This window comes from Stigmatopora argus, chromosome 10 (genome assembly GCF_051989625.1).
Source record: "Stigmatopora argus isolate UIUO_Sarg chromosome 10, RoL_Sarg_1.0, whole genome shotgun sequence".
NCBI lineage: Eukaryota > Metazoa > Chordata > Actinopteri > Syngnathiformes > Syngnathidae > Stigmatopora > Stigmatopora argus.
In genome coordinates, this window is record NC_135396.1 from 16,533,247 (window position 1) to 16,557,550 (window position 24,304).

Sequence of the window (24,304 nt, forward strand, 5' to 3'; positions counted from 1 at the left end):
CTGGTAGGAAGTGGATTTTACCCCATTTTAGTTCAATTTTTGCCGTTTCGCCATTGACATCCATCGCTGTCTTTTCCGGGGAAATCACCCGCCTGGCCCGGTTGTAATGTCTGAAAAGCTCCAGTATTTGTATTTAATCAATAAATGCTGCTAGGAAGTGGATTTTACCCCATTTTAGTGCAATTTTTGCCATTTCGCGTATTGACGTATATGGATGTATATGGATGTACGTATATGGACGTATATGGACGTATCGACGTTCATCGCTGTCGTTTTCCCGGGGAAATGATACTCTGGGCCTGGTTCTGATGTCTAAAAAGTTCCAGTATTTGTATTTAATCAATAAATGCTGTTTTCGGCTGGATTTTACCCCATTTTCGGGCAATGTTTGCCGGTTCGCCATTGACTTTCATCGCTGTCTTTTCCCGGGAAAATCAACCGGTTGAAATCTGCCCAATTTTAGTAAGATTAAACACATTTTATTACTATTAAACCACTAGTTATGTGTTACTTTGTTAATAGATGGCGAATTAGAAGAAATAAAACATTTTTTCCAATCCAATATCCTGTTTTTGGTGTTTTTTCAGAGGGCTGGAACGAATTAATTTGTTTTCCATTCATTTCAATGGAAAACGTCCGCTCGAGTTACGAGATTCTCGTCTTACGAGCTCAGTTCCGGAACGGATTAAGCTCGTATCTCGAGGTACCACTGTATAGCCATATTTTACTCACCAAAAATCCTTCTTAACTGTACACAATATCCATACTCCTTTCTTTCTTCCTTCTTTTCTATCGCCATCGAAGCTAATGCTGAAAGTCGAGCCTGTCCTGTCGTATTTCTGGCATAGACAGTCTTGAAAATGGCTTTAAATCAACACAACAATATATTTGCTTGTGCAGCTCGCTCCAGATACAGTTTGGTAGCTCTGGCTAATCACTAGCCAATCATAGTTGGTGAGAGTGATGACGTATCCCTACGCCTGCGAGAAGGCAATGACGTATCCCTACGCCTGCGACAAGGCATTGCTGTGTTGCCAACTCGAAATCTGATTGGTTAAAGCAACAGTCTTATCTACGCTTGTTTAATGCAGCAGAGCCTGCAGAACTGATTGTGAAGGCCTTAAGGCAGATTTCTGACCCTGGCAACAAATAATGGCTTAAATGTGATTGGTTAAATGCTTCAATATGAAAACACACATCTGGAAGCAGTGCAATCAGGGGGAAAAGCAATGAAAGAAAGCTAACAGACAATTTGGAATTTTTTAATTTTTTTAATTGATGGACAAAATATAATATATGATTCAGATATTTCTTAGGCCAGCAGAGAAGGCCTTGAAGGCCCTGATGGCCCGCCACTGCTAAAAATACATTAAAATGTGTGCATATTTTTAGTCATTTCACCGCTTTTAAAGTACAAAAAGTCTTTGTGTCAGCGCCACAGTGGCGACGTGACGCTCCTATTGGTGCATTCAGGACTCAGTTTTCTCACCAGCGGTTTGCATATTTTAGCTCACAGGTTAGCGGAGAGCAATATGCACCCATCAAATGAGCCACATATGGCTCCCAAGCCATAGGTTCCCTATACTCTACACCGTCAGGCGGCTTCAGTACCTGACCTATTTTCAGTTTTCTTTTTACTGTGTTTACTCACTCTCTATCTCCTTTGTGTATCTGCCTTTTTTTCTCTCTCACACAGAAAAAAAAAACAATTACGCACACTGGTTGAAACCAAATCAGTTTTAGATTTTAATTGGTATTACTATGAGTCATCAGGGAATTTGCTATGCTTGACCCATTAAACAAACAAACACACACACACACATACATTTTCTTGAACCGCTTTATCCTCATTAGGGTCGCAAGTGGGGGTGCTGGAGCCAATCCCAGCCAGAGGCAGGTGACACTGAATCTGTGGCCAACCAATCGCAGGCCACAAAGAGACGGACAACCATGCACACTCACACCCATAACTAGGGCCAATTTAGAGTGTCCAATCAGCCTACCATGCATGTTTTTGGAATGTGGGAGGAAACCAGAGTACCCAGAGGAAACCCAGGCAGGCCCGGGGAGAACATGCAAACTCCACACAGGTGGCGTGCCCTGGATTTGAACCCAGGGCCCCAGAGCTGTGAGGCCGGCGCACTAACCACTCGCCCCACCGGGCCGCCTCCATTGACGACTCTGTGGATCAAAAGCAATCTCGTTCCTCTTTACTTTACTTGCATCTTCTTCATAGGCAAAGTGTGTTCTCATTTTGTCTGGGACATTGTTTGCGCCAAAATAAAAACATGCCTCACGAAATAATGAAACATTCCAAGTCGTACATCTGTGCAATTATTCACATATTGATGTTGGGAAGTTTACAATAGTCTTTACACACAGTGACTTGTATATGCGCACGAAGAGAATAATTGATTAGTGGAAAAAGGGTAGTGTTTCATTTGAGGATCTCACCATGTTTAAATCTCTACGCAAACAAAATGCCTTGCCTTTTCCCGTTACAACGAGAACAGAAGTCCCTGCATTGAATGTTAGTTTAATTTGTTACACTTTTAAAACTGCATATTATTGTGTCTACCTTGGATTTTTTTGCTGCTGAAATTCTGTCACAATTAACAACAAAACAAACTAACATTGTTAATGAATTTTGGGGTGGTTTAGGCATCATCCGGTGACTTACTTTAAACCTTTTTTTCTGAGCAAAGATAGACTGACCTAGTAAAACTGACATAGACTGCTTTGAGATTCAGCTCACAGAAAAGTCCTCAAAACGCCTTTCCTCCCAAGCCCCACCTCAACTCAACCTCTTCACCGCCTGAAGTTGATATCCTGATGACAGTTTAGGGTCAAAGAAAAAATTGCAGGGTTCCTCATCTTCATTTCACTTGTGTTTGAGGCTGTCATCCCATGAATGACTTGGTTTATATTTAAATGTTGGCTTTGTAGTCACTTTGCATTGTTTCCACAGAGGTGGTTTTTGGCCTGCTGGACAAAACCAAACATTTAGAGGTCAAGACTTGTGCAAGACAATAAAATCCTGCTTTTGTAAAACCAATATGTACAGTACATGTGACTGAGAGTTTCATTGTTTTTATTGCAATGTTATTGTAACTATACTTGCTTGTCCTGCCTGATCTGTGTATCATATGTCATGGAAAGTGCCAAATCAAGAAGTTGCTGACCAATGTGGAACTCCTTATGCCACAACATGGCATTTAGTAGATCAGGCTTGTCTTACAAATACTAGCTTTGCACATATTTGTGGTTGCATATTTTTTCTTTTTAAAAGACAACACATTTTGCACACATTAACGTGACTAGTAGTTCAAAATCATATCCCATTGCCTCTGGAACTATTCCAATGCTCTGAGACAGTAGTTTCCTCTTATTTCAGGAAAAAGATTTTGATAGGGTCATGATGAAGTAGACCATTATTGTGTCCTGTGCACTTATTTTCGTCAGTGTTGGTTTCCTGATGCTACACGTATCTTTAGAGAGATATAATTATTTTGTCCCTTATGAAAACGACGTCTGGCTTTTATGAAACTGGCAAATAATGATCATGGTTTTGCAACCGCGAAAGGATGATGTCAGACCGTATTAAGAAGTGTGCACTCACTGTCTTTCCCTGTCCACATTCAAGGAATCTGATGGTGTGTTGTATAGTTAGTCATCCATGAGAGCAGCGAGTTTAATGGTCAAAATGTGTCTCCTTTTGTTGTTGTTAAATATCTCTTATTCTGTTTATCTGTATTTTTCTCTTTCAGGATGGAGTGATGATGGGATGGATCTGAAAATGGGCCAGTGGGCAGGCATGCGTGCCGCACTGCTTGGCCTCATCTTGCTGCTGCTGTTTTTTCTCAAACCACCACCCTGCCGAGGCCACAACACCCAAGCGGCCCCTCAGAATGCACCTCATTTTGGTTTCACTCAGCCTGTGTACCATGCCACAGTCTACGAAAATTCAGCTGCTCGTACTTATGCCAACAGTAATATTAAAATGGGCATCCACCTGACACAGCACTCGTGGGAGATTCGCTACAGAATCACATCAGGAGATGATGAGGGATTTTTCAAAGCTGAAGAGTATGTCCTAGGAGACTTCTGCTTCTTGCGCATAAGAACTAAAGGTGGCAATGCTGCCATCTTAAACAGAGAAATTCAGGATAACTATGTTTTGACTATCAAGGCCTCGATTAAAGGAGATGCCCTACTGGAGACCTGGGCAAAAGTCAGCATTCAAGTCTTGGATATGAATGACCTTCGACCACTGTTTTCACCCACCACTTATTCTGTGACGATTGCAGAAAATACCCCACTCAGGACTAGCATAGCACAAGTTACTGCTACAGATGCAGACATTGGGTCCAATGGGGAGTTTTACTATTTTTTTAAAGAAAAAAGGGAGCTATTTGCAGTGCACCCAACCAGTGGTATTGTCTCACTCAGCGGAAAGCTTGATGTTGAGGAACAAAACCGATATGACTTAGAAATACTGGCGGTGGACCGAGGCATGAAACTTTATGGCAATAATGGAGTCAGTAGCACGGCCAAACTCTTTGTACATGTTGAGCGTTTAAATGAACATGTACCACTTATAAATGTGATCACCCACAACCCCGCTTGGCTTGATAAAAAATCGGTATTTGCAATAATCACTGTTGATGACTTGGATCAAGGTCCAAATGGAGATGTAGACTCTGTGGTTATTGTTAGTGGAGACCCCTCTGACCAATTTTATGTAGAAAAAAGCAATGAAGTTGAGTTTGCCATAAAATCTTCTGAGAGAATTAACTGGGAGAATTACCCATATGGCTTTAACCTTACATTGCAAGCTAAAGATAAAGGAAACCCACCAAAATTCTCTGCAGTCAAAGTTGTTCATGTTGCAGTTAACAAACAACCGACAATGGATGTAAAGTTTGAGCACAAATCTTATCACATTAATTTGAGTGAAATAGCACCTCCAGGTACAATTGTACAGGCTGTGAAAATAAAACCAGAGCCAGATGATGTAAAATATATCTTGACTCCATCTGCCGATTGTGGGTTTTTTCAAATTAATACCTTAACAGGGGTTATCTTCACCACTCGCTGGTTTACCCAAGTGACACAAACTGTCTTTAACTTGGAGGTTTTGGAAATTGATAGTGAAATAAAAGTTAAGGTGCAAATTTTGATCGAGGATGCCAATGACAACACTCCAACATTTACTCAATCCTCCTACACGGTTTTTGTCAACGAGAGTGTTCCGGTTGGGGCAACTGTATTAACACTTTCTGCAGTAGATGTGGATAAAGGAGAAAATGGATACATAACTTATAGTATATCCAGTCTAGTGGAATTGCCATTCAAAATTAATCAGTTTTCTGGAGCCATTAGAACCACTAAAGAGTTGGATTTTGAATCATCTTTAGAGAACTTTGTCTTTGTAGTCAGAGCATCAGATTGGGGCTCACCTTACAGGCGAGAGAATGAGGTTAATGTTACTATTCAGCTGGGGAATATAAATGACAACCAACCATTGTTTGAGAAAGTAGCATGTCAAGGTGTGGTCTCCAGACACTTCCCAATTGATGAAGTCATAACCACCATCTCTGCAATTGATATGGATGACTTAGATCTGGTAAAATACAAAATCATTTCAGGTAATGAATGGGGGTACTTTGTTCTAAACCCTGATTCAGGGGTCCTTTCACTAAGGCATCCCTTGGCAACAGCTAATCCAAAGAATGGTGTATTTAGTCTCAAAATATTTGCCACAGATGGTGAAAACTTTTCTGATCCCATGTTTGTTAACATTACACTTGTTAATGCAAAATCACCCCTCAAAGATTTCAATTGCAAGGAAACAAGGGTAGCTCAAAAACTGGCTGAAAAATTACTCAAAAAGTCAAAAGCAAGCAACAAGCCCAAATTAGAAGAAGGTTTTATTGACCTTTTTTCAGTAAATCGGCAAATGCCCCAGTTTGAGAGCTCTTTTCCTTCCGATATCTCTGTGGTAGAAGATCTAAAGGTGGGATCAAGTGTTTTCCAGATAAATGCTTATGATGGGGACTCTGGTTTCAATGGGCATCTTCTTTACTCCATATCAGATGGAAATACTGACAGCTGCTTTACAATAGACATGGAGACAGGTCTTATTTGTGTCTTTCTGCCCATGGACAGAGAAAAAAACGATCGTTATCTCCTGAACATAACAATCTATGACCTTGGTTTGCCTCAAAAAGCTTCTTGGCGTTTGCTTACTGTCTATGTCATGGACGCTAATGATAATGCACCTCAGTTTTTGCAAGAAGGTGGTTATAACATTTTCATATCTGAAAACACTGCCATAGGGATGGATGTCATTCAAGTGGAGGCTACTGATAAAGATCATGGGCTTAATGGAGAAATTCTGTACTCTTTTTTGACCAACACAAACCAATTTGGTATTAACTCCACAAATGGCATCATATATGTAGCTGGACAACTTGACAGGGAGTTTGCCTCTTCTTTTTATTTAAAGATTGAGGCTCGAGACAAGGCAGAGAAGGGGAGACAGAAGTTTTCTGTTACCTCATTAAAAGTAATATTGGAAGATGTAAATGACTGTCCCCCAATATTTATCCCAAACATTTACAAAGCCAGGGCTCTAGAGGATCTCCCAATTGGAACAGTTGTTGCGTGGTTAGAAACCCAAGACTTGGATCTGGGTTTGGGTGGCCAAGTTTGCTATTCATTAGCTAATGACTACAATGGATGGTTCGAGATAGACAAAGCAAGTGGAGCTATTCGTCTCAGCAAAGAGCTGGACTATGAGACACAACAGTTCTACAACCTCAGTGTTCGGGCCAAAGACAAAGGAAAACCAGTCGCTCTTCTCTCTGTCACCTTCGTGGAAATAGAGGTCTTGGATGTAAATGAGAACCTCTATGCACCATACTTTACCCAGTTTGCCCTGTCAGGATCAATTAAAGAAAACACACGTATTGGAACTACCCTTTTACAAGTGAGCGCTAATGATGAAGATGATGGCAGAGATGGAGAAGTCCAATACTCTATTCGTGATGGGAGTGGACTTGGACGGTTCGCCATTGATGAAGAAACAGGTAGGATTTCTTTAAAAGTTATATACCGTAGTGATGGTTTTGATAGTATTCTCTTTAATGAGTGTGTTTGTAAATGTGAAGTTAATTTACAGATGTTAACAAACCTATTAACACTTATTTTAAATATTAACAAAAAAAAGAATAATTGGTTGAATAATAAATGTTATATTCTTTGCGAAATTTTCTATTAAATCTGGATTGATTTATTGCAGTTTGGTGGCATATATCTCATCTCATTTTCTGAACCGCTTTATCCTCATTAGGGTCGTGGGGGGTGCTGGAGCCAATCCTAGCTGTCTCCAGGCCAGAGGCACCCTGAATCGGTGGCCAGCCGATCGCAGGGCACAAGGAGACGGACAACCATGCACACTCACACCCATACCTAGAGGCAATTTTAGAGTGTCCAATCAGCCTACCATGCATGTTTTTTGGAATGTGGGAGGAAACCAGAGTACCTGAAGGAAACCCATGCAGGCCCGGGAAGAACATGCAAACTCCATACAGGTGGACGTGACCTGTATTTGAACCCAGGAGCCCAGAGCTGTGAGGCCGACGCACTAACCACTCACCCCACCGGTCCGCCGGTGGCATATATCTTGTCCTAAAAATCGGACTACTGGAAACATGACTAAATAAATTACTAATGCATATAGAGACATACATTGGTAGATTCATAGATAACTACATTAGAAAAATGCATATAAATTCTCTCTTGGAGGACACACCTGTGTTACAGTGCAGTATTGCAATTGTTGCAACATACTGAGACACAGTATTTAAGTTGGTCTGCCTGCCTTTAGGTGATGAACGAGAGCACAGTGAAGGTTAGGATTTATTGCCCTTGTTAATCGAGCTGTGGCAGGCCTCATAAATCAGCTCGAAGTTGCTGAGAAACCGCATAAATGCAATTACAACTTAAAACAAGAATTATCCTGCTCTATACACAAACACATCAGCGGCTCTAATTCAGCCCACTCAATAAATTGAAATACTTACAGTACAACAGATAAAATCAATAACCTCAAAATTATAATCATGAGAGAGAGAGAGAGAGAGAGAGAGAGAGAGAGAGAGAGAGAGAGAGAGAGAGAGAGACAGACAGACAGACAGACAGACAGACAGACAGACAGACAGACAGACAGACAGACAGACAGACAGACAGACAGACAGACAGAGTTTACTGTTGAAAGCGATCAACCAGGTAATCTCTCGCTCTCAAAATTATAATCATGAGAGAGAGTGAGTTTGTAATTGCATTGACAATGTAAGAGCATTCGCTCGACCCGCCCCCGGATTCGCTCGTATTGGTGTGTGCATACATGAGAGAGAGTGAGTTTGTAATTGCATTGACAATGTAAGATCATTAATATCTGAATATCTAATATCAAAATTATCAATAAGTTGCGTATTATTGGCGTGCGTATACATGTTTCTCGTCGCCGGATTCGGTCGCTCCCCCCGCCCCCGTATTTGCTCGTATTGGCGTAAAAATTAGTAATTATAGTAAAAATCAATGACATCTACGCCGTCAATGGCAGCTTATTGAAAATGTGTTTAATTTGGGACAATAATAATATAAAAGAGGCAAGTTTGTCTATACCAGTGGTGGGAAAACTTTTTGACTTGCGGGCCAGAATGGATACTAAAATTTGACAGCATTTGGACACGCAATGTAATTTATCAAACGTGGGTATTGAAATATAAGAAAAAAGACACAATTGAAGGGGAAAATGTATTTTCAAATTTACTTTCAACATTAAGAACATTATTATTCAACAAAAGAAAGCAGTCTTTAAATTGAGAGTGATGAGCGGTATTGCAGGGGAAAGGGAAATGATTGAGGTCATTGATTTTTACTATAATTTGGACAACATCGGCGGCCCGGATTAAAAAGCCTAACGGGCCGTATATGGCCTGCGGGCCGTAGTTTGAAAAACATGTACACACACGCCAAGACGAGCAAATCCGGGGGCGGGGCGAGCGAGCGAATCCGACAAAGAGAAACATGTACACACACGCCAATAATAGGCAACTTATTGATAATTTTGATATTAGATATTCAGATATTAATTCTCTTACATTGTCAATGCAATTAGAAACTCACTCTCTCTCTCTCTCTCTCTCTCTCTCTCTCTCTCTCTCTCTCTCTCTCTCTCTCATGTACACACACGAGAAAAGAATTAAGTCAATCTTGAGGAGAACCTGATGCTTTCTAATTGCAGAAATTACAATTTTCTTACCAGAAGATTAAGATGTTGTCGCAGCCATATTGCTTCTAATGTCAAAATATTTCAATTCTTTCATATTACTCCAATAGTTGTCACTTTCGAACAAGAAATAAAACGAAAAAAAATCTAAGTGGAATTTTGTTTTATTTCAAATTCAAGGCTACTCGCATCTGGCCAGTCAGAGCACGTTTAACTAGGTTTAGACGGCAGCGCCCTAGGTAAGATGGTTGCCCCGGGACCTAGGTAAGATGGCTGTGCCACAAGCAAGCAGTGACGGGAACAGGAGTTTTTTCACTTTTCATGCAAGATGAGTACGTTTTTTTCTTGAATTTCATTCATAGATGTCCCCCAAAAATGTTTCTTCTCTATTTTGAAATAAATGACCGTATCGGCCGCATTCGCTTCCATCATGGCGTCACGACGCCATTTTGTTGCGACGTCATCGTGCCACAGCGGCGTCAACTTGCAGTTTCGTGCATGTCGTGTTTTTATGTTCATATAAGCCGTCCCCTCGATTCAGTCATCATTTTTTTGTCCGACAAAAGCTGCTTATATGCAAGTAAATACGGTGATCAAAAGTCCTTCTAGACTAACTGCTTCTTCCGAAACATGCATAGATCTGCTCTTTTCCAATAAGTATGATTGGATCCAAAAGACGTTCAATATAATTACTGGTCTACCAGACCACAACCTCCTCCTAAAATTAGATACGCATGTGCCCAAAAAACATCAGTGCAGATGAGAGTACCAAAAACGACATCCTAAATCTGACATAGGTGTTAAACAATATCAATTGGGACATTTATCTTTACCATAACCATACTAATGACAGCTGCAACGTTTTCATGACCATTATCCAAGACAGTCCCTACATTTATAAGAAAAAATAAAACAAAACCATCAAAAAAGAATCACCTCCATAGATACATGAAGACATACAGGCATTAATGCAAAAACGAGACCATGCTCTCAAAATATCACTTAAATCAAAAAGGATTAATGACAGACAGACATTTACTTCTCTATGAAAGAAAGTACCATATTTACTCGCATGTAAGCCACATTTGTCGGACAAAAAATGATGACTGAATCGAGGGTACGCCTATATGTGCATTAAAAGACGAAACTGCAAGGTGACAAAGACGAAACACAATAACACCATACCGCCATGACGGAAGACAATGCGGCCGATACAGTACAACACAAGTACAACTATAAAAAAGTGTACTTAATACCGTAGTTTCTTGCATATAAGCCATAATTGTAACTCAAAAAATGATGACTGAATTCAGGGTACGGCATATATGCACATAAAGAGACTTGATATGCACGAAACTGCAAGGTGACAAAGACGAAACGCCATAACGCTAGACAATGTGGCCGATACAGTCATTTATTTCAAAATAGAAAAAAGATAAACAGAAATCTATTTCGACGTCTCATCTCTCTTTTTCTGAACCGCTTTATCCTAATTAGGGTCGCTGGGGGTGCTAGAGCCAGAGCTGTGAGGCCAACGCGCTAACCACTCGCACCACCGGGCCACCCTATATTTTGACGTCTATGAATGAAATTCAAGAAAAAAACGTATCTTGCATAAAAGGGGAAAAAAACTCACTTGTGCTTTCCACCGCTCGCTCATGGCGTCCCCAGCCCACCGTAGTTATAAACGTGCTCTGACTGGCCAGACGCAAGTAGCCTTGATAGATTCGTAGCGTTTACCATGTCAGCACTTCCCAATAGTATTTAAGGCTGATCGACGGTATTGCGGTCGATCGTTTAAATATCAGCCTTGATACCTTCATAATGTGTATCTCATGCTATTATTGCAGCCAGAGAATTGGTGAACACTAAACTGGTACAGACACACTTCCTGGTTGTGGTCCTTTTCGGAACACAGAAAGAAAATGGGGTGGCCCGTTGGCGCGAGTGGTTAGCGCGTCGGCCTCACAGCTCTGGGGTCTTGGTTTCAAATCCAGGTCATGTTTTGCATGTTCTCCCCCTGTGTGGGTTTCCTCTGGGTACTCCAGTTTCCTCCCACATTCCCAAAACATGAATGGTAGGCTGATTGGACTCTCTAAATTGCCCCTAGGTATGAGCATGAGGGTGCATGGTTGTCCGTCTCCTTGTGCCCTGCGATCAGCTGGGCACCGATTCAGGGTGTCCCCCCGCCTCTGGCCCGGAGACAGCTAGGATTGGCTCCAGCACCCCCCACGACCCTAATGAGGATAAAGCGGTTCAGAAAATGAGATGAGATGAGAATATGAAAACATGCATCTAGAGCAGCGCAACCAGGGGAAAAGCAATGAATGGAAACTGACAGACAATTTGGAAGTGTTTATGGACAAAATATAATTAACATCAGTCTATTATTCAGATATTATTTAGGCCAGTGTTTCCCAACCACTGTGCCACGGCACCCTGGTGTGCCGCGGGAAATTACAAGAAGTCATACAATGTAATATTCCGAGAGAAAAATGAATATGAATATTACGAGATTAAAACTGAACTATTACAAGGTTAAAATCAAAATATGATGAATGTTAAATTATAGATTATAATATTACAAGATTCAAATTGTGAAACAGTCATTTGTTTCTTATTTTTGTTGTTTGGTTTCTAGGGCATCAACTTTTGGTGACGGGAAGTCTGTATGAGCACAACATTTTTTGCGTAATATTATGAGATTTAATTCATATTTGGAGAAAAGTCATATAATGATGCGTTTAAGAACATGACAGGGCTTATTTTTGCATGACTCGAACCGGAAGTTGTTCAGGGTCCGCAGATATCAACTTTTGGTGACATTAGGTCAGTGTGAAACATTACATTTTGGAATATTGTTGGAGGTTTATGTGATTCCTGTTGCTAAAACTTTGATGAGAATGACTATTTTTAATACATGTGAAAATAGTTTTAAAAATAAAAATATTTTTAGATGGTGGTTTCCCTTGAGATTTTTTCAATGCAAAACGTGTGCCGCAGCTCAAAAAAGGTTGGGAAACAGTGATTTAGGCCATATAAACGTTATCCCTAAACAAAGGCTCAAGACTGACTGTAATATCCATACATACAAATTGTGTAAAATTGTATTGTCATGATTCAAGCTCTCTCTGTGTATGTCTGGGGTCTTATGTTCGAAAGAGTGTTGTGGGAAAACCCCAATTAGGACTCACAACCTTCCACTGGAGCAGCTACAGTGTAGGCAAACTCCAGAGGGGAGCAAATTAGAAACACGTGGAGGTAATTGAGGGTGTCTATGATGCGGAAAGATGAAGTCAGGAGCTGTAAACAAGGACTGAATCTGTATTTGTCTTTTCTCCAAATACCAGAAATGACTAGAGTATTTTTTACTGATGTCAACCCTTGGTCTGTCTTCATTATTTTAGTTTGGTTTTGGCCCCAAACGCTAATGATCAGCAATACAAATGAAATTTGTTCCAGTGTGTCTCTTTCAAGCCCCTTTCTCTAAAATGTTGCATGATGTGAATAAATAAATTTGACTCAGTGAATAATTCACTCATACAATTGGACATCTGAAAAATGAAAATATTGACCAAATACCATCCATCAATTTTCTATATTGTGATTAGAGATGCAAGTGAGCTGAAGCATATCTGCGCTTCTATTAAACTAGACTTCTCAACAGCAAATAGTGCAAGATATTTCGTTAAATGAGTGATAGTGTGATAGTATATGTATCGTCCATTTTCAGTACGGAATTAGTGAGACCCCACTGGGCAGAGCCAAGTGCATAGTACATAACACATAGCTAGTATGTACTTGGTGATTGTATAGTAGTACAAACCCACATTATGGATATGTTTACCCTTGCACAGCAAGTAACATTCCAATTTCATTCATTCATTTCCACGGAAGCCCGAGGAGAACATACAAACTCCCCACACGAAGGTCCGGACCTCACTCTCAAAACTGTGAGGTCGACGCGGTGGGCCGGGATAGGCTCCAGCACCCACCGTGTCTCTTTTGAGAGAAAATAATGAGTGAAAGTTGTGTTTTTTATGTGCATGTCTTTGTATGTTTTGCCATTTGGCAAACGTTTGCCTCCTTTCTCAAACAAGCACTCACACATCATCAGCAATTGAAAACTATTTTGCATGTGTTTATTATTTATTGTAATGGTTTAATAATTACATTTCTTATCTTTTACCTCTTCTTGTGCTTCGCTCACATATGTCATACAAAATCGGTATACCTTGATATATTTGAAGGGTTTAGTTGATAGCAATGGGAACCTTGGAATGGATTAGACCTTTTACATGCACCAGATTCTTCATCACATTTGCAAGCACCTATCAGCTAGTGTAATGATGTTTCTTCAACAGTGTGGCAGGCTGTGAGCTTACATTGCTCTAAAATAGGTGTCGGGAAGCTTTTTGACGGAGAGAGCCATAAACAATTCTCCCTCATCTCATCTCATTTTCTGAACTGCTTTATCCTCATTAGGGTCGCGGGGGTTGCTGGAGCCAATCCCAGCTGGCCAGAGGCGGGGGACACCCTGAATCGTTGGCCAGCTAAGCGCAGGGCACAAGGAGACAGACAACCATGCACATTCACACCCATACCTAGAATTTAGTGTCCAATCAGCCTACCATGCATGTTTTTGGAATGTGGTAGGAAACCGGAGCACCCGGAGGAAACCCACGCAGGGGAGAACATGCAAACTCCACACATATAGACATGACCTGGATTTGAATCCAGGACCCTAGAGCTGTGAGCCACAAACAATTCATATTTTGAAATATTTTTCCTTGAGAGTCATACTCAGAAATTAAAAGTACAGTATTTTCTCGGATATAAGCTGTATTTGTCGCTCAACAAAATGATGAGTGAATCCAGGGTACAGTTTATATGCGCATAAATTAGATTTAACATGCACGAAACTGCAAGCTGACAAGACGAAACGCCATAACGCAAGACAATAAGGCCGATACGGTCAGTCATTTCAAAATAGAGAAAAGATAAACAGATAAAACACTACACAAAATTTATTTTGACGTCTATGAATGAAATTCAATTTTAAAAAAACATCTTGCATAAAACGTGAAAAAACTCACTCACATGTGCCTGCCACTGCTCACTCAGGGTGTCACCATCTTTCTAAAGTTAAACGTGCTCTGACTGACCAGACTCGAGTAGCTGTGATAGATGTGTTTGTAGTGTTTACCATGTCAGCATATCCCAATAGTAGTTGTTAAGGCTGTTCGAAGGTCTTGCTGTCGATCACTAAAATATCAGCCTTGATACCTGCGTAATGTGTACCTCATGCTATTATTGCACCCAGAGACTTGGTGCACACTAAACCGCTTGTACTGGTCACGTTACTTACTTTTTGAATTTGTCTACGTGCAGGCAACACCCTACAATTTTCATATCAGAAGTGTAAGATGTTGTGGCGGCCGTATTGGTTCTATTGTCGAAATATCTCGATTCTTTCGATGGATTATATTACTGCAATAGTTGTCACTTTCGAACAAGAAACAAAAAGAAAAAAAATCAAACCAGAATTTAGTTTTATTTCATAATCACAAATGTGCTATCATTTCTTTTCTGTGTTCCGAAAGAGGGGGTCTTGTTTGCACATAGAAAATTAAAAAAGGAAGTAACGTAAGCACAACCAGGAAATATGCCCATAGCGCTATACGAAGTATTCGCCAAGTCTCTAGGTGCAATAATAGCATACAGATTACCAGTGGCGGGCCGTCAGGGCCTTCAAGGCCTTCTCTGCTGACCTAAGAAATATCTGAATCATATATTATATTTTGTCCATCAATACTTATTAAATAATTCCAAATGGTCTGTTAGCTTCCTTTCATTGCTTCCCCTCTGGTTGCATTGCTTCCAGATGTGTGTTTTCATATTGAAGCATTTAACCAATCACATTTCAGCCATTATTTGTTGCCAGGGTCAGAAATCTGCCTCAAAGCCTTCACAATCAGTTCTGCGGGCTCTGCTGCATTAAATAAACGTCGATAAGACTGTTGCTTTAACCAATCAGATTTCGAGTTGGCAACACCACAATGTATTGTCGCGGGCGTAGGGATACGTCATTGCCTTGTCGCAGGCGGAGGGATACGTCATCACTCTCACCAACTATGATTGGCTAGTGATTAGCCAGAGCTACCAAACTGTATTTGGAGCGGGCTGCACAAGCAAATATAGTGTTGTGTTGATTTAGAGCCATTTTCAAGACGGACTATGCCAGAAATACGACAGGACAGGCTCGACTTTCGGCATTAGCTTCGATGGTGATAGAAAAGAAGGAAGAAAGAAAGGAGGATGGATATTGTGTACAGTTAAGAAGGATTTTTGGTGAGTAAAATATGGCTATATTCCTAAATAATATTTCAAATCTGATATCTGAAAAGCTCTATTGTTTGTATTTAAGCTCCAGTGTTTGTATTTAATCACTAAATGCTGGTAGGAAGTGGATTTTACCCCATTTTAGTGCAATTTTTGCCGTTTCGCCATTGACATCCATCGCTGTCTTTTCCCGGGGAAATCACCCCCCTGGCCCGGTTGTAATGTCTGAAAAGCTCCAGTATTTGTATTTAATCAATAAATACTGCTAGGAAGTGGATTTTACCCAATTTTAGTGCAATTTTTGCCATTTCGCGTATTGACGTATATGGATGTATATGGATGTACGTATATGGACGTATCGACGTTCATCGCTGTCGTTTTCCCGGGGAAATGATACTCTGGGCCTGGTTCTGATGTCTAAAAAGCTCCAGTATTTGTATTTAATCAATAAATGCTGTTTTCGGCTGGATTTTACCCCATTTTCGGGCAATGTTTGCCGGTACGCCATTGACTTTCATCGCTGTCTTTTCCCGGGAAAATCACCCCCCTGGCCCGGTTGTAATGTCTGAAAAGCTCCAGTATTTGTATTCAATCATTTAAATGCTGCTAGGAAGTGGATTTTAATCCATTTTTGTGCATTGATTTATTGATAAAAAAATTTGTGTCCCAGCTGTGGCTGCAGTTGAGGTTTTATAGCCATAAAATATTTTTGGGGGGTTGGATTGATTCGATGAAGGCGCTACGAGAAAATGCACAGACCGCCACTGCAGATTACGTAGGTATCAAGGTTTATATTTTGACGATCGACCTCAAGACCTTCAATCAGCCTTAACTATTGTGGTGTGCTGACATGGTAAACGCTATGGTCAGACCACGTACCTACGGTAACATGGTGGCGCCCCAAGCGAGCAATAGCAGACACAAGTAAGTGTACTCACGTCTGGCGAGTCTGAGCACGTTTAATTACAGTAAGATGGCCGTGCCCCGAGCGAGCTGTGACGGGAATGTGAGTTTTTTCACGTTTTATGCAAGATACGTACATTTTTCTTGAATTTTATTCATAAACGTCAACGTAAATTTTGTCTAGCGTTTTATCTGTTTACCTTTTCTCTATTTTGATATAAATGAAAGTATCGGCCCAACTTGGGACGTCATGCACTGACGCAACAGCGCCATCTTGAAGTAACGTCATCGTGTCGGGGCGCCGTCAATTTGCAGTTTTTTTCTTATGTCGTGTTTTTATGTGCATGTAAGCCTTACCCTAGATTCAGTCATCATTTTTTTGTCCGACAAAAGCAGCTTATATGCGAGTAAATACGGTAACTTCCTTATGATATTGACCCAAATAATGTGCAATCCAGCAGACGATCCTTTGGATACAGTAGCTCAGAAATACCATGTGTGATGATTTTTCTTAAGATTTCCCCTTCAAAGTAACACATTTGTACTCCCTATTAAAACCATGAATATGGAGGTGAAAATTGCGAGTCAGGGAGCGTCTTATACAAGAGAAATTGTAAAATTCAACGATTTTAAGACCATTTTAAGGGTACAGCATATACGCGGAGGCGGCTTCTATGCAAGAAAATACGGTCAAAGTACGTGAAAATGTGAGCATTTTTTTTAGTAATTTCACCAGTTTTAAAGTACAAAAAAGTATTTTGACAACATATTTGTGCAGTTACTAATCAATGAGTAGCAATGAGAGTATGAATGCAAAAGTCTAATGAAAAACAAATATGATTAAAAAGGCACTAGAGCAGGGGTGTCAAACCGGTCCTCAAAGGGCCGCAGTGGGTGCAGGTTTTCATTCCAACTCAACAAGAGGATACCTTTTGCAAGTGTAATCAGTGAATTAAAGTCAGGGGCTACTTATTTTAGAAGACACCTGATTGGTTAAAATGTCGGCACTGGATCGGTTGGAATAAAGACCAGGACCCACTGCGGCCCTCGGCGGAATCGGTTTGACACCCCTGCACTAGAGGTAGTGTCAACGCCACAGTGTTGACGTGACGCTCCTATTAGTCGCTCGGGACTCAGCTCTCTCACCAGTGGTTTCCATATTTTACCTCACAGGCTAGCGGAAAGCCATATGGCTCCCGAGCCATAGGTTCCTCACCCCAACTCTAAAACATTGGTGCTGAACATGTTAATCCCAGTCTTCCAGTCGATCAGTAAGGAACTCTTGGTAGATCACATGGCAATAAGATTTGATACAGTAATACACCCTTTTGACTAAAATTAGCGTGCTAGTTCCTTTCTTCAATGGTTCATCTTTTGAAAATGAAATCTGATGTCCATTTGAGCTCAAACTGAATGCCCCTCGCTGAAGCGTGCAGTTTGTCTGAGTAAGTAGAGTATTCCCTTGAATTCTGCAGATAATGTAGACTAGACATTCCCACGATAATCGAAAAACAACGAAGTAGGATCACACCTATTATTTCTACCATAAGTACAGTAATCCCTCAAATATCGTGGATAATGTAGGCCAGACATGGCCACGATAATCAAAAAACTGCTCACGCCTATTATTACTACCATACTACTGTGGTTCTTTATTACTTTGCGGCTTCACAACATCGCAGATTTTTTAATGAAGGATAAAGCAAATAAAGTTCATAAAAATGTCAACATCCACGCTAAAACTCGCGACAGGAAGACAAATGAAAAATCGCGGAAGTCAGGGCACTGCTTCTTCATCGGCACTGAAATGGTTGGCTGTAACGAATTTTTTTGTTCCAACCCTCTGAAAAAACACCAAAAATAGGATATTGGATTAGAAAAATGTTTTATTTGTTCTAATTCGCCATCTATTAACAAAGTACTGACTTTGCTAACTGATCAGCCGCATGATTACCTCTAGCTGTAAAAGATGACGACTTGGAGTGACCAGGAACCTTAACAATCGTCAATTGGGACGGAAGGAGCATGGCTTCGCGCAGGCGCAACATGATATCCTTGTGTGCAATGGTTGGATGATGACACTCATCTACTTCTAACGTTATAGGTGGGATTTTAACACAATGGCCCACATCAAATGGTCCTGATGACCACAATGTGTCCGGAATAGTCTTCAACAGATCCTCTGTCTGGTGGTGATGAGTCAATTCCCTGCCATGTTCTCGAGTCAAGATTTGTTCTTCCAAAATGGAGGAGTTTAACAATGGAGTCTGTGGGTCAATCTGATAAGAGTCATGCATTTCGGAATAAGTCAGTCCTGGGATGTCAGTGGACTGCCAGTCAGTGACCTTAAGAAGTCTCTTGACCATTGGACCGAGCTGCCGAGCTTCATGACCAAGAGAAAGAGCCAAAGAAATGTGTGGGTCGGCTGTGTCCGACATTTTGTAGCACACTTTTTGTGATTTATCCAAATCAACCTATGACGCTACACCTTCAGGACCCACAAAAAAATTGGTGGATTTCAACTGCCAGGGTGTTCCAAGAACCTTCTGAAAACGGTCACGATAGACTAAGTCATCGTCTGTGTCATAAAACAACCTACAATGAAAATCATCGATGGGTGAATGGTAAGGTCGGAAAGAGTCAATGAATGGTTTCCACAGGTGATAAACAGACAACAGTCCCCCAGTAGCCGGAGTTTCAGGCTCAAGATGTGACCAATAGATCGTTGCTACCTCTGAATCTTATTGCAAAGGACACATCAACCACTGTCCACATGTTCGTACTGGTGAACACAGAATCTTTGCACCATTTGGTAGAGTCACTGTGAGGCCACCGGCCCACATAAGATGGTAGCTCCAATATAGACATTAACAAGTCTCTTCCCATCAAATTCACAGGCGTGAATATATATATATATATATATATATATATATATATATATATATATATATAGTTTGCAGTCTAGCTTTGAATGCTCTGTTGACGCCAACATCTAGTGGCAGGAGTTCTTTTGTAAATCCACCTTAGTAAATGACGGCCGATGTCAATCGGTTGACAAAAGAACTATATATCCCAGCAGTCACTGCGCACTACTTCTTCTACGGGGGAAATAGAGTCAGGGCTGCATGCCGTAGTTGCGAGAGCTGTTGCGGCTCAATATTGATCCATATATAATATACAGACGCTCCCCTACTTACGAACGAGTTAGGTTCCGAGCAATTGTTCATAAGTTGAATTTGTTCGTAAGTTGCTCAGTGCTATATTTTGTATTATAATTTATGTTTAAGGCCTATATAAGTATATTGAAGGTTTATATAAGTGCATTTGTATGTTTAAGGCTTGTATAAGTAACACGCATTGGTTTGTACTGAAAAAAATATTTAATAAAATGGAGAGAATACATGGGTCATTTTCACATAATTCAGCAAATAACGGTAAAGACACTTTCAGAAAATGAATAATTTACAAAATGCAATTCAAGCATTCTGATTATCTCTAATTAGCAACACTAGCACTGCCTGGAAATATCTTAGCTGGAACTTTAATGAAAACATAATTAATTAAAATTTAAAAAATATGGATTGGTCTTTCCCGTTATTCCAAAAACGGTAAAGACCAAGCATAACGGAAAAGACAGTATGGTGAAACTTCAGTCTATGTCAGGGAAAAACTAAGACCTTTATGTGTTTTGTTGTGGGTATCAGTAGTGTGGAAAAGGCCATTAAGAACTAGTGGCAATTATATAAAGTACTCTTAGTTGCAATTTCAGTAAAATGATGGTAACAGTGTACCCCAGCCCTTATATTGGGATATCTGCCGGGGAAACTTTGAAGTCAAATTCAATAAAAAAAATTTGTTTTTTTTTTTCTTTTTTCTTAAAGCCCTGCAAAAATAAAATATACACATTGATTAATATCTGTAAACTTTATTGTAATACAACTCGAACACATATATACGGTCTTACGGAAGAAATTGTAAATACAGATTTACTGTCAACAACATGAAATTGTCTTAAAGCCTAAACATCTTAAGCTAATACTGACAAATGATAAAGAAGTTGCCAATATAATCAAAGTTAGCAATGATCAAATGATAGGATACTTGAGTGCACAATCTTAACAGTTGTAGTTCCCTAGGTCTACATCAAAAACATGCTGCTTTCCAGTGCGTGAGGTTCCTCCTGTTGTTGTAGGAGGTGGCAATCTCATAACAATATTGTCTATGTGTATGTCATCCAAGTCATCCATTTCAGGATACACAAACAAAGGTTTTTTCATAACACTGGACTTGCGACGCATAAATTGCACCAGAGCTTCATCATCTTCATCAAAGTTTTGAATGATCTTTCCCACAAAATGTTGAACGGACTTTTTCCCGCAATACTTCACAAGAACAAAATCACCTAACTTCAGATTTGTGGTACTGACTTCATCTTCGATAGGAAAGATTTCAGTAGATTCTTCCAGGCTGTCATAATCAGAGAGTGCTGCCTTATTAGCGAAGGGCCTGATCTGGACAGGTGACAAATGTTCTCTGTCACAAGATACTGATGCTCCATGCTGAAAGAAAGCACAAATCATTATACCATGCCTGGTCAGCTGCAAATCATCTTTCGCCTTGTTGATCAATCTGTACTTTTGTAGAATGGGACCAACAACTGCAGCGTGTATAGCCTTTCTTTCATTTTGTCGCTTTTTGCTGGCTAGTACCTTTGCTTTGAGATCATCTTTGATAGCATAGCAGAATGTTAGCTCCTTCCTTATCCTGTTGTTATTCCCGCTGGAAAGGAGGGAATATGCCTTCGATGCTGGAGAATCGCTGATCACGTTAACACTCAACTGCTGAGCATTCTGCATTCTGCTGATCTTTCTTTTCAATTTCCGTATTTCAGTTTGATATTGCTTGATCTGAGCATTATTCTTGGTAATTGTTCTGTATGCTTTGCGGTCCCGGGCTTGCGTCTTTCTCCTGCCAGCTTTCTTTTGTGTTGATGGTTGCGATGGTCCTGGTTGTGGTTCACCAAATTCATCAGCATCTGGGCTAGGTGGGGGAGTGCTTGGCAGATCCTCTTCCAGTTGTTGGAATTTCTTGCTCCTTTGCTTTCGTTGGTTGAGCTTCCATTTTCTTCTCAGTTGCCTTTGCTCCCTCTCTGAAAGCTTGTGAATATTTGGAATCTTTCCTTGTGCCTTTCTTTTCTGATATCGTTCCCTTTCTTTCTCTAAATATTTGTGATAGGCTCCAGGGTAATTTTTAATCTTCTCCCTGCATTTGCGCATCGCTGCAGCATTAGATTTTTTCGCAGGTGGCTTACCGCCTTTTTTCTTAAATGGATTCATGTTCTGGAAATTTTACAAATCAAAGCAGGAATTAGTATACACATAAACATAGCATAACATGTTAGCGTCATCTCTACATATCTGTTGTATATTTAAAAATATGTATTTCATCTCTACATATCTATTGTATACACCTTTTCTACTTAGTCTTTCCCGTTATATGATACGTCTTTCCCGTTATAACGGTAAAGACAAAATTTATTAACGGTAAAGACACAACATTCCACCTCAGCCTTTGACATTGGTAGATGGTATTTCTTGGCACTCAGTAAATGATAGTGTTCTGCATGCATACACCATGCCCAGTTCATTAAAAAGCAAAGTAATTATGTTCACCAAGTTTTTAGGACATCGGTAAAGACATGGAATTGTTACGACATTTCACAGGTATGGTCCTTACCTTGGTTTTAGTTTCATTCTCATGGCTTCTGCTTAGCTGGCGTTGACAATATGGCTGACAACATCCTGGTACTTCTCCCACACCAGCCACCTGGTGTATTTACTGTGAATTTTTTGGTGTATTTCTCATGTGATAACGGTAAAGACACACTAACTGATATGAAAGGTACATCAGTAAAACTGTTTGCAGTTGCAATTCTTTTGCATTTTTCTCAAAGACAACTTGAGTGAAAATACTATTGAAACAAATCTAAACAACACATTCTAAATAGAGACAAACAAATAAATCATAACCCGACTTTTCATTCCTATAAACTGTGACACTAGATTCTGGACATCTAACGGAGTGGACAAATTCAACATAAACTGGCTCTCAATGTATTTGTGTCTCAAATAGATTTCTCTTAAAATTGGTGCCAAATGTAGTATAATATGTGGCAAACAAAGCAGTAGTAATTAATTTTTATAACTTTGTAACACATAAAGGGAAAGTCCAGGGCCATATCTTTACCGTTATTTGCTGAATTATGTGAAAATGACCCACATACAGTACTGTATACATACATTAGAGAGAGAGAGAGAGATTTACTAGAACCTGGCCGAAAGAAGCTATCTAATGACGATTGCAGTTTTCTTTTTTTCATCATAAATGATGCGTTAGCACTGTATGGCATCATTCAATTGATTTGCAAACTTTGTGCAACATTCAATATTTGGGTCCTGCTGCTCGATCTTTATGTTTGTAAATGGTACTGACGGTCGAATGATTCAAGTTGTATTCCCATGCAACGCGCATCAAGCTTCGTTATTATTGCCACTCATTTCAAATGAAATGGCTTGCCTCTTCCTTGCACCTCCCTCAATAGAAGCCTTTCGCTTTTCACCAACCATATTGAATAATGGATGCACGAGATATTTAATGATAAAAATGAAAAAGGTTCTTTGCGCACTGGAGATACATTCACGCACTTCCGCACTGCAACGAAGTGGGCAGAAGAAGGTAGATGCTGGGTGAGCTGAGCTCTCACAGCGCCAGGCGTCGGTATTAGCGGCGGAAAGAAGCACTACTCGGAAAAAGGCGCGCAATACAAAATCGAACTTACGAACATTTTTCGACATAAACGCAATTTGCAGACATGTTCGTATGTACCGTTGTTCGTAACTCGAATGTTCGTAAGTAGGGGAGCGTCTGTATATATAGTTTACAGTCTAGTTTTGAATGCTGTGTGGACGGCAACATCTAGCGGCAGAAGTTCTTTTTTAAATCCACCTTAAATGACGGCCGCCGACCTGTTGCGGCACAATATTGATCCATATATAAGGCATACAGGATTATAAGGCGCATGTTAGGCTTGGCATTAGCATACCTGTCAACCTCTGCCGATAACTGCCCTTATAAATGATTATGATTCCCCTTACAAACCCCCCAAAAACCCTACAAACACCGTACGAGTCGTACGGTGTTTGTAAGGTTTTTTTGGGGTTTGTAAGGGGAATCATAATCATTTATAAGGGCAGTTATCGGCAGAGGTTGACAGGTATGCATTAGCGTGTTCTTTTCAAGAAAGCACAAGCAAAACTAAGTTTGATAATGCTTCATTGAGGTCAAAGGTACACTCTGATATAAGATTTTGGTGTTTAACATGCTAGGCTCCACTGTCAGTCAGAGTTGGAACTTGATTCCAGCTTTGGCAAAAACTTGAACAACAGTGCTGGCCGACACTTGAGCCCAGTCATCCACAATCCATTGTAGCTCGCGACATGCATCACTCCCAAGCCTTTGATTCTCCTCGCTGTTATATAATTGTCATCACACCCAGAAACTGTGTATGACGAAATTGGTAGTGCTTCTCCATAAGGTGTGTTTTCTCGGCAAAAGACCTAATAAGTGATAGTTTCGGACTCGTAATTTGGCATTCTGCCGTTATGGATACATCGCATCACCCCCCCGAGTGGATCACTTACCTTCAGTCAGCCAGTAGGAGGCAGCTCACCACCCAAACATCTTTTCATATTCCCTCAACCC

General features: G+C 40.3%; 2 protein-coding genes across 9 annotated transcripts in view; one reads left to right on the forward strand and one right to left on the reverse strand.

Moving 5' to 3' along the window:
• The window catches only part of LOC144083872 (protocadherin Fat 3-like), a 188,839-nt gene that overhangs the window by 39,066 nt on the left and 125,469 nt on the right, over positions 1–24,304 (forward strand). For 7 of the 8 annotated variants that reach the window (XR_013303650.1, XM_077612018.1, XM_077612019.1 and 4 more), the window contains exon 2: positions 3,768–7,091. Coding sequence is in view for 7 of the 8 variants with exons in the window: in XM_077612018.1 (XP_077468144.1) it covers positions 3,785–7,091 (3,307 nt within the window). In the remaining variant the exon portion in view is untranslated. Of the gene's footprint in view, positions 1–3,767; positions 7,092–15,368; positions 15,650–24,304 lie in introns of those variants that run through there. The other variant, XM_077612023.1, reaches the window with a different exon arrangement.
• LOC144083876 (uncharacterized) lies at positions 20,453–22,820 on the reverse strand. The gene is made up of 3 exons (XM_077612035.1): positions 22,280–22,820; positions 21,253–21,882; positions 20,453–21,102 (listed from the first exon to the last, which is right to left on the reverse strand). The coding sequence occupies exons 2-3, from the start codon at positions 21,877–21,879 to the stop codon at positions 20,659–20,661; spliced, it is 1,071 nt and encodes a 356-aa protein (XP_077468161.1). The 5' UTR covers positions 21,880–21,882; positions 22,280–22,820; the 3' UTR covers positions 20,453–20,658.

Excerpts from the sequence above, each read along its gene's own strand:
- LOC144083876 (XM_077612035.1), bottom strand. The coding sequence starts at position 21,879 with ATGAATCCATTTAAGAAAAAAGGCGGTAAGCCACCTGCGAAAAAATCT. Across the intron at positions 21,103-21,252 it reads AAGATGATCTCAAAGCAAAG|CATGGAGCATCAGTATCTTG; the intron begins GTACTAGCCAGC and ends GCTTTCTTTCAG.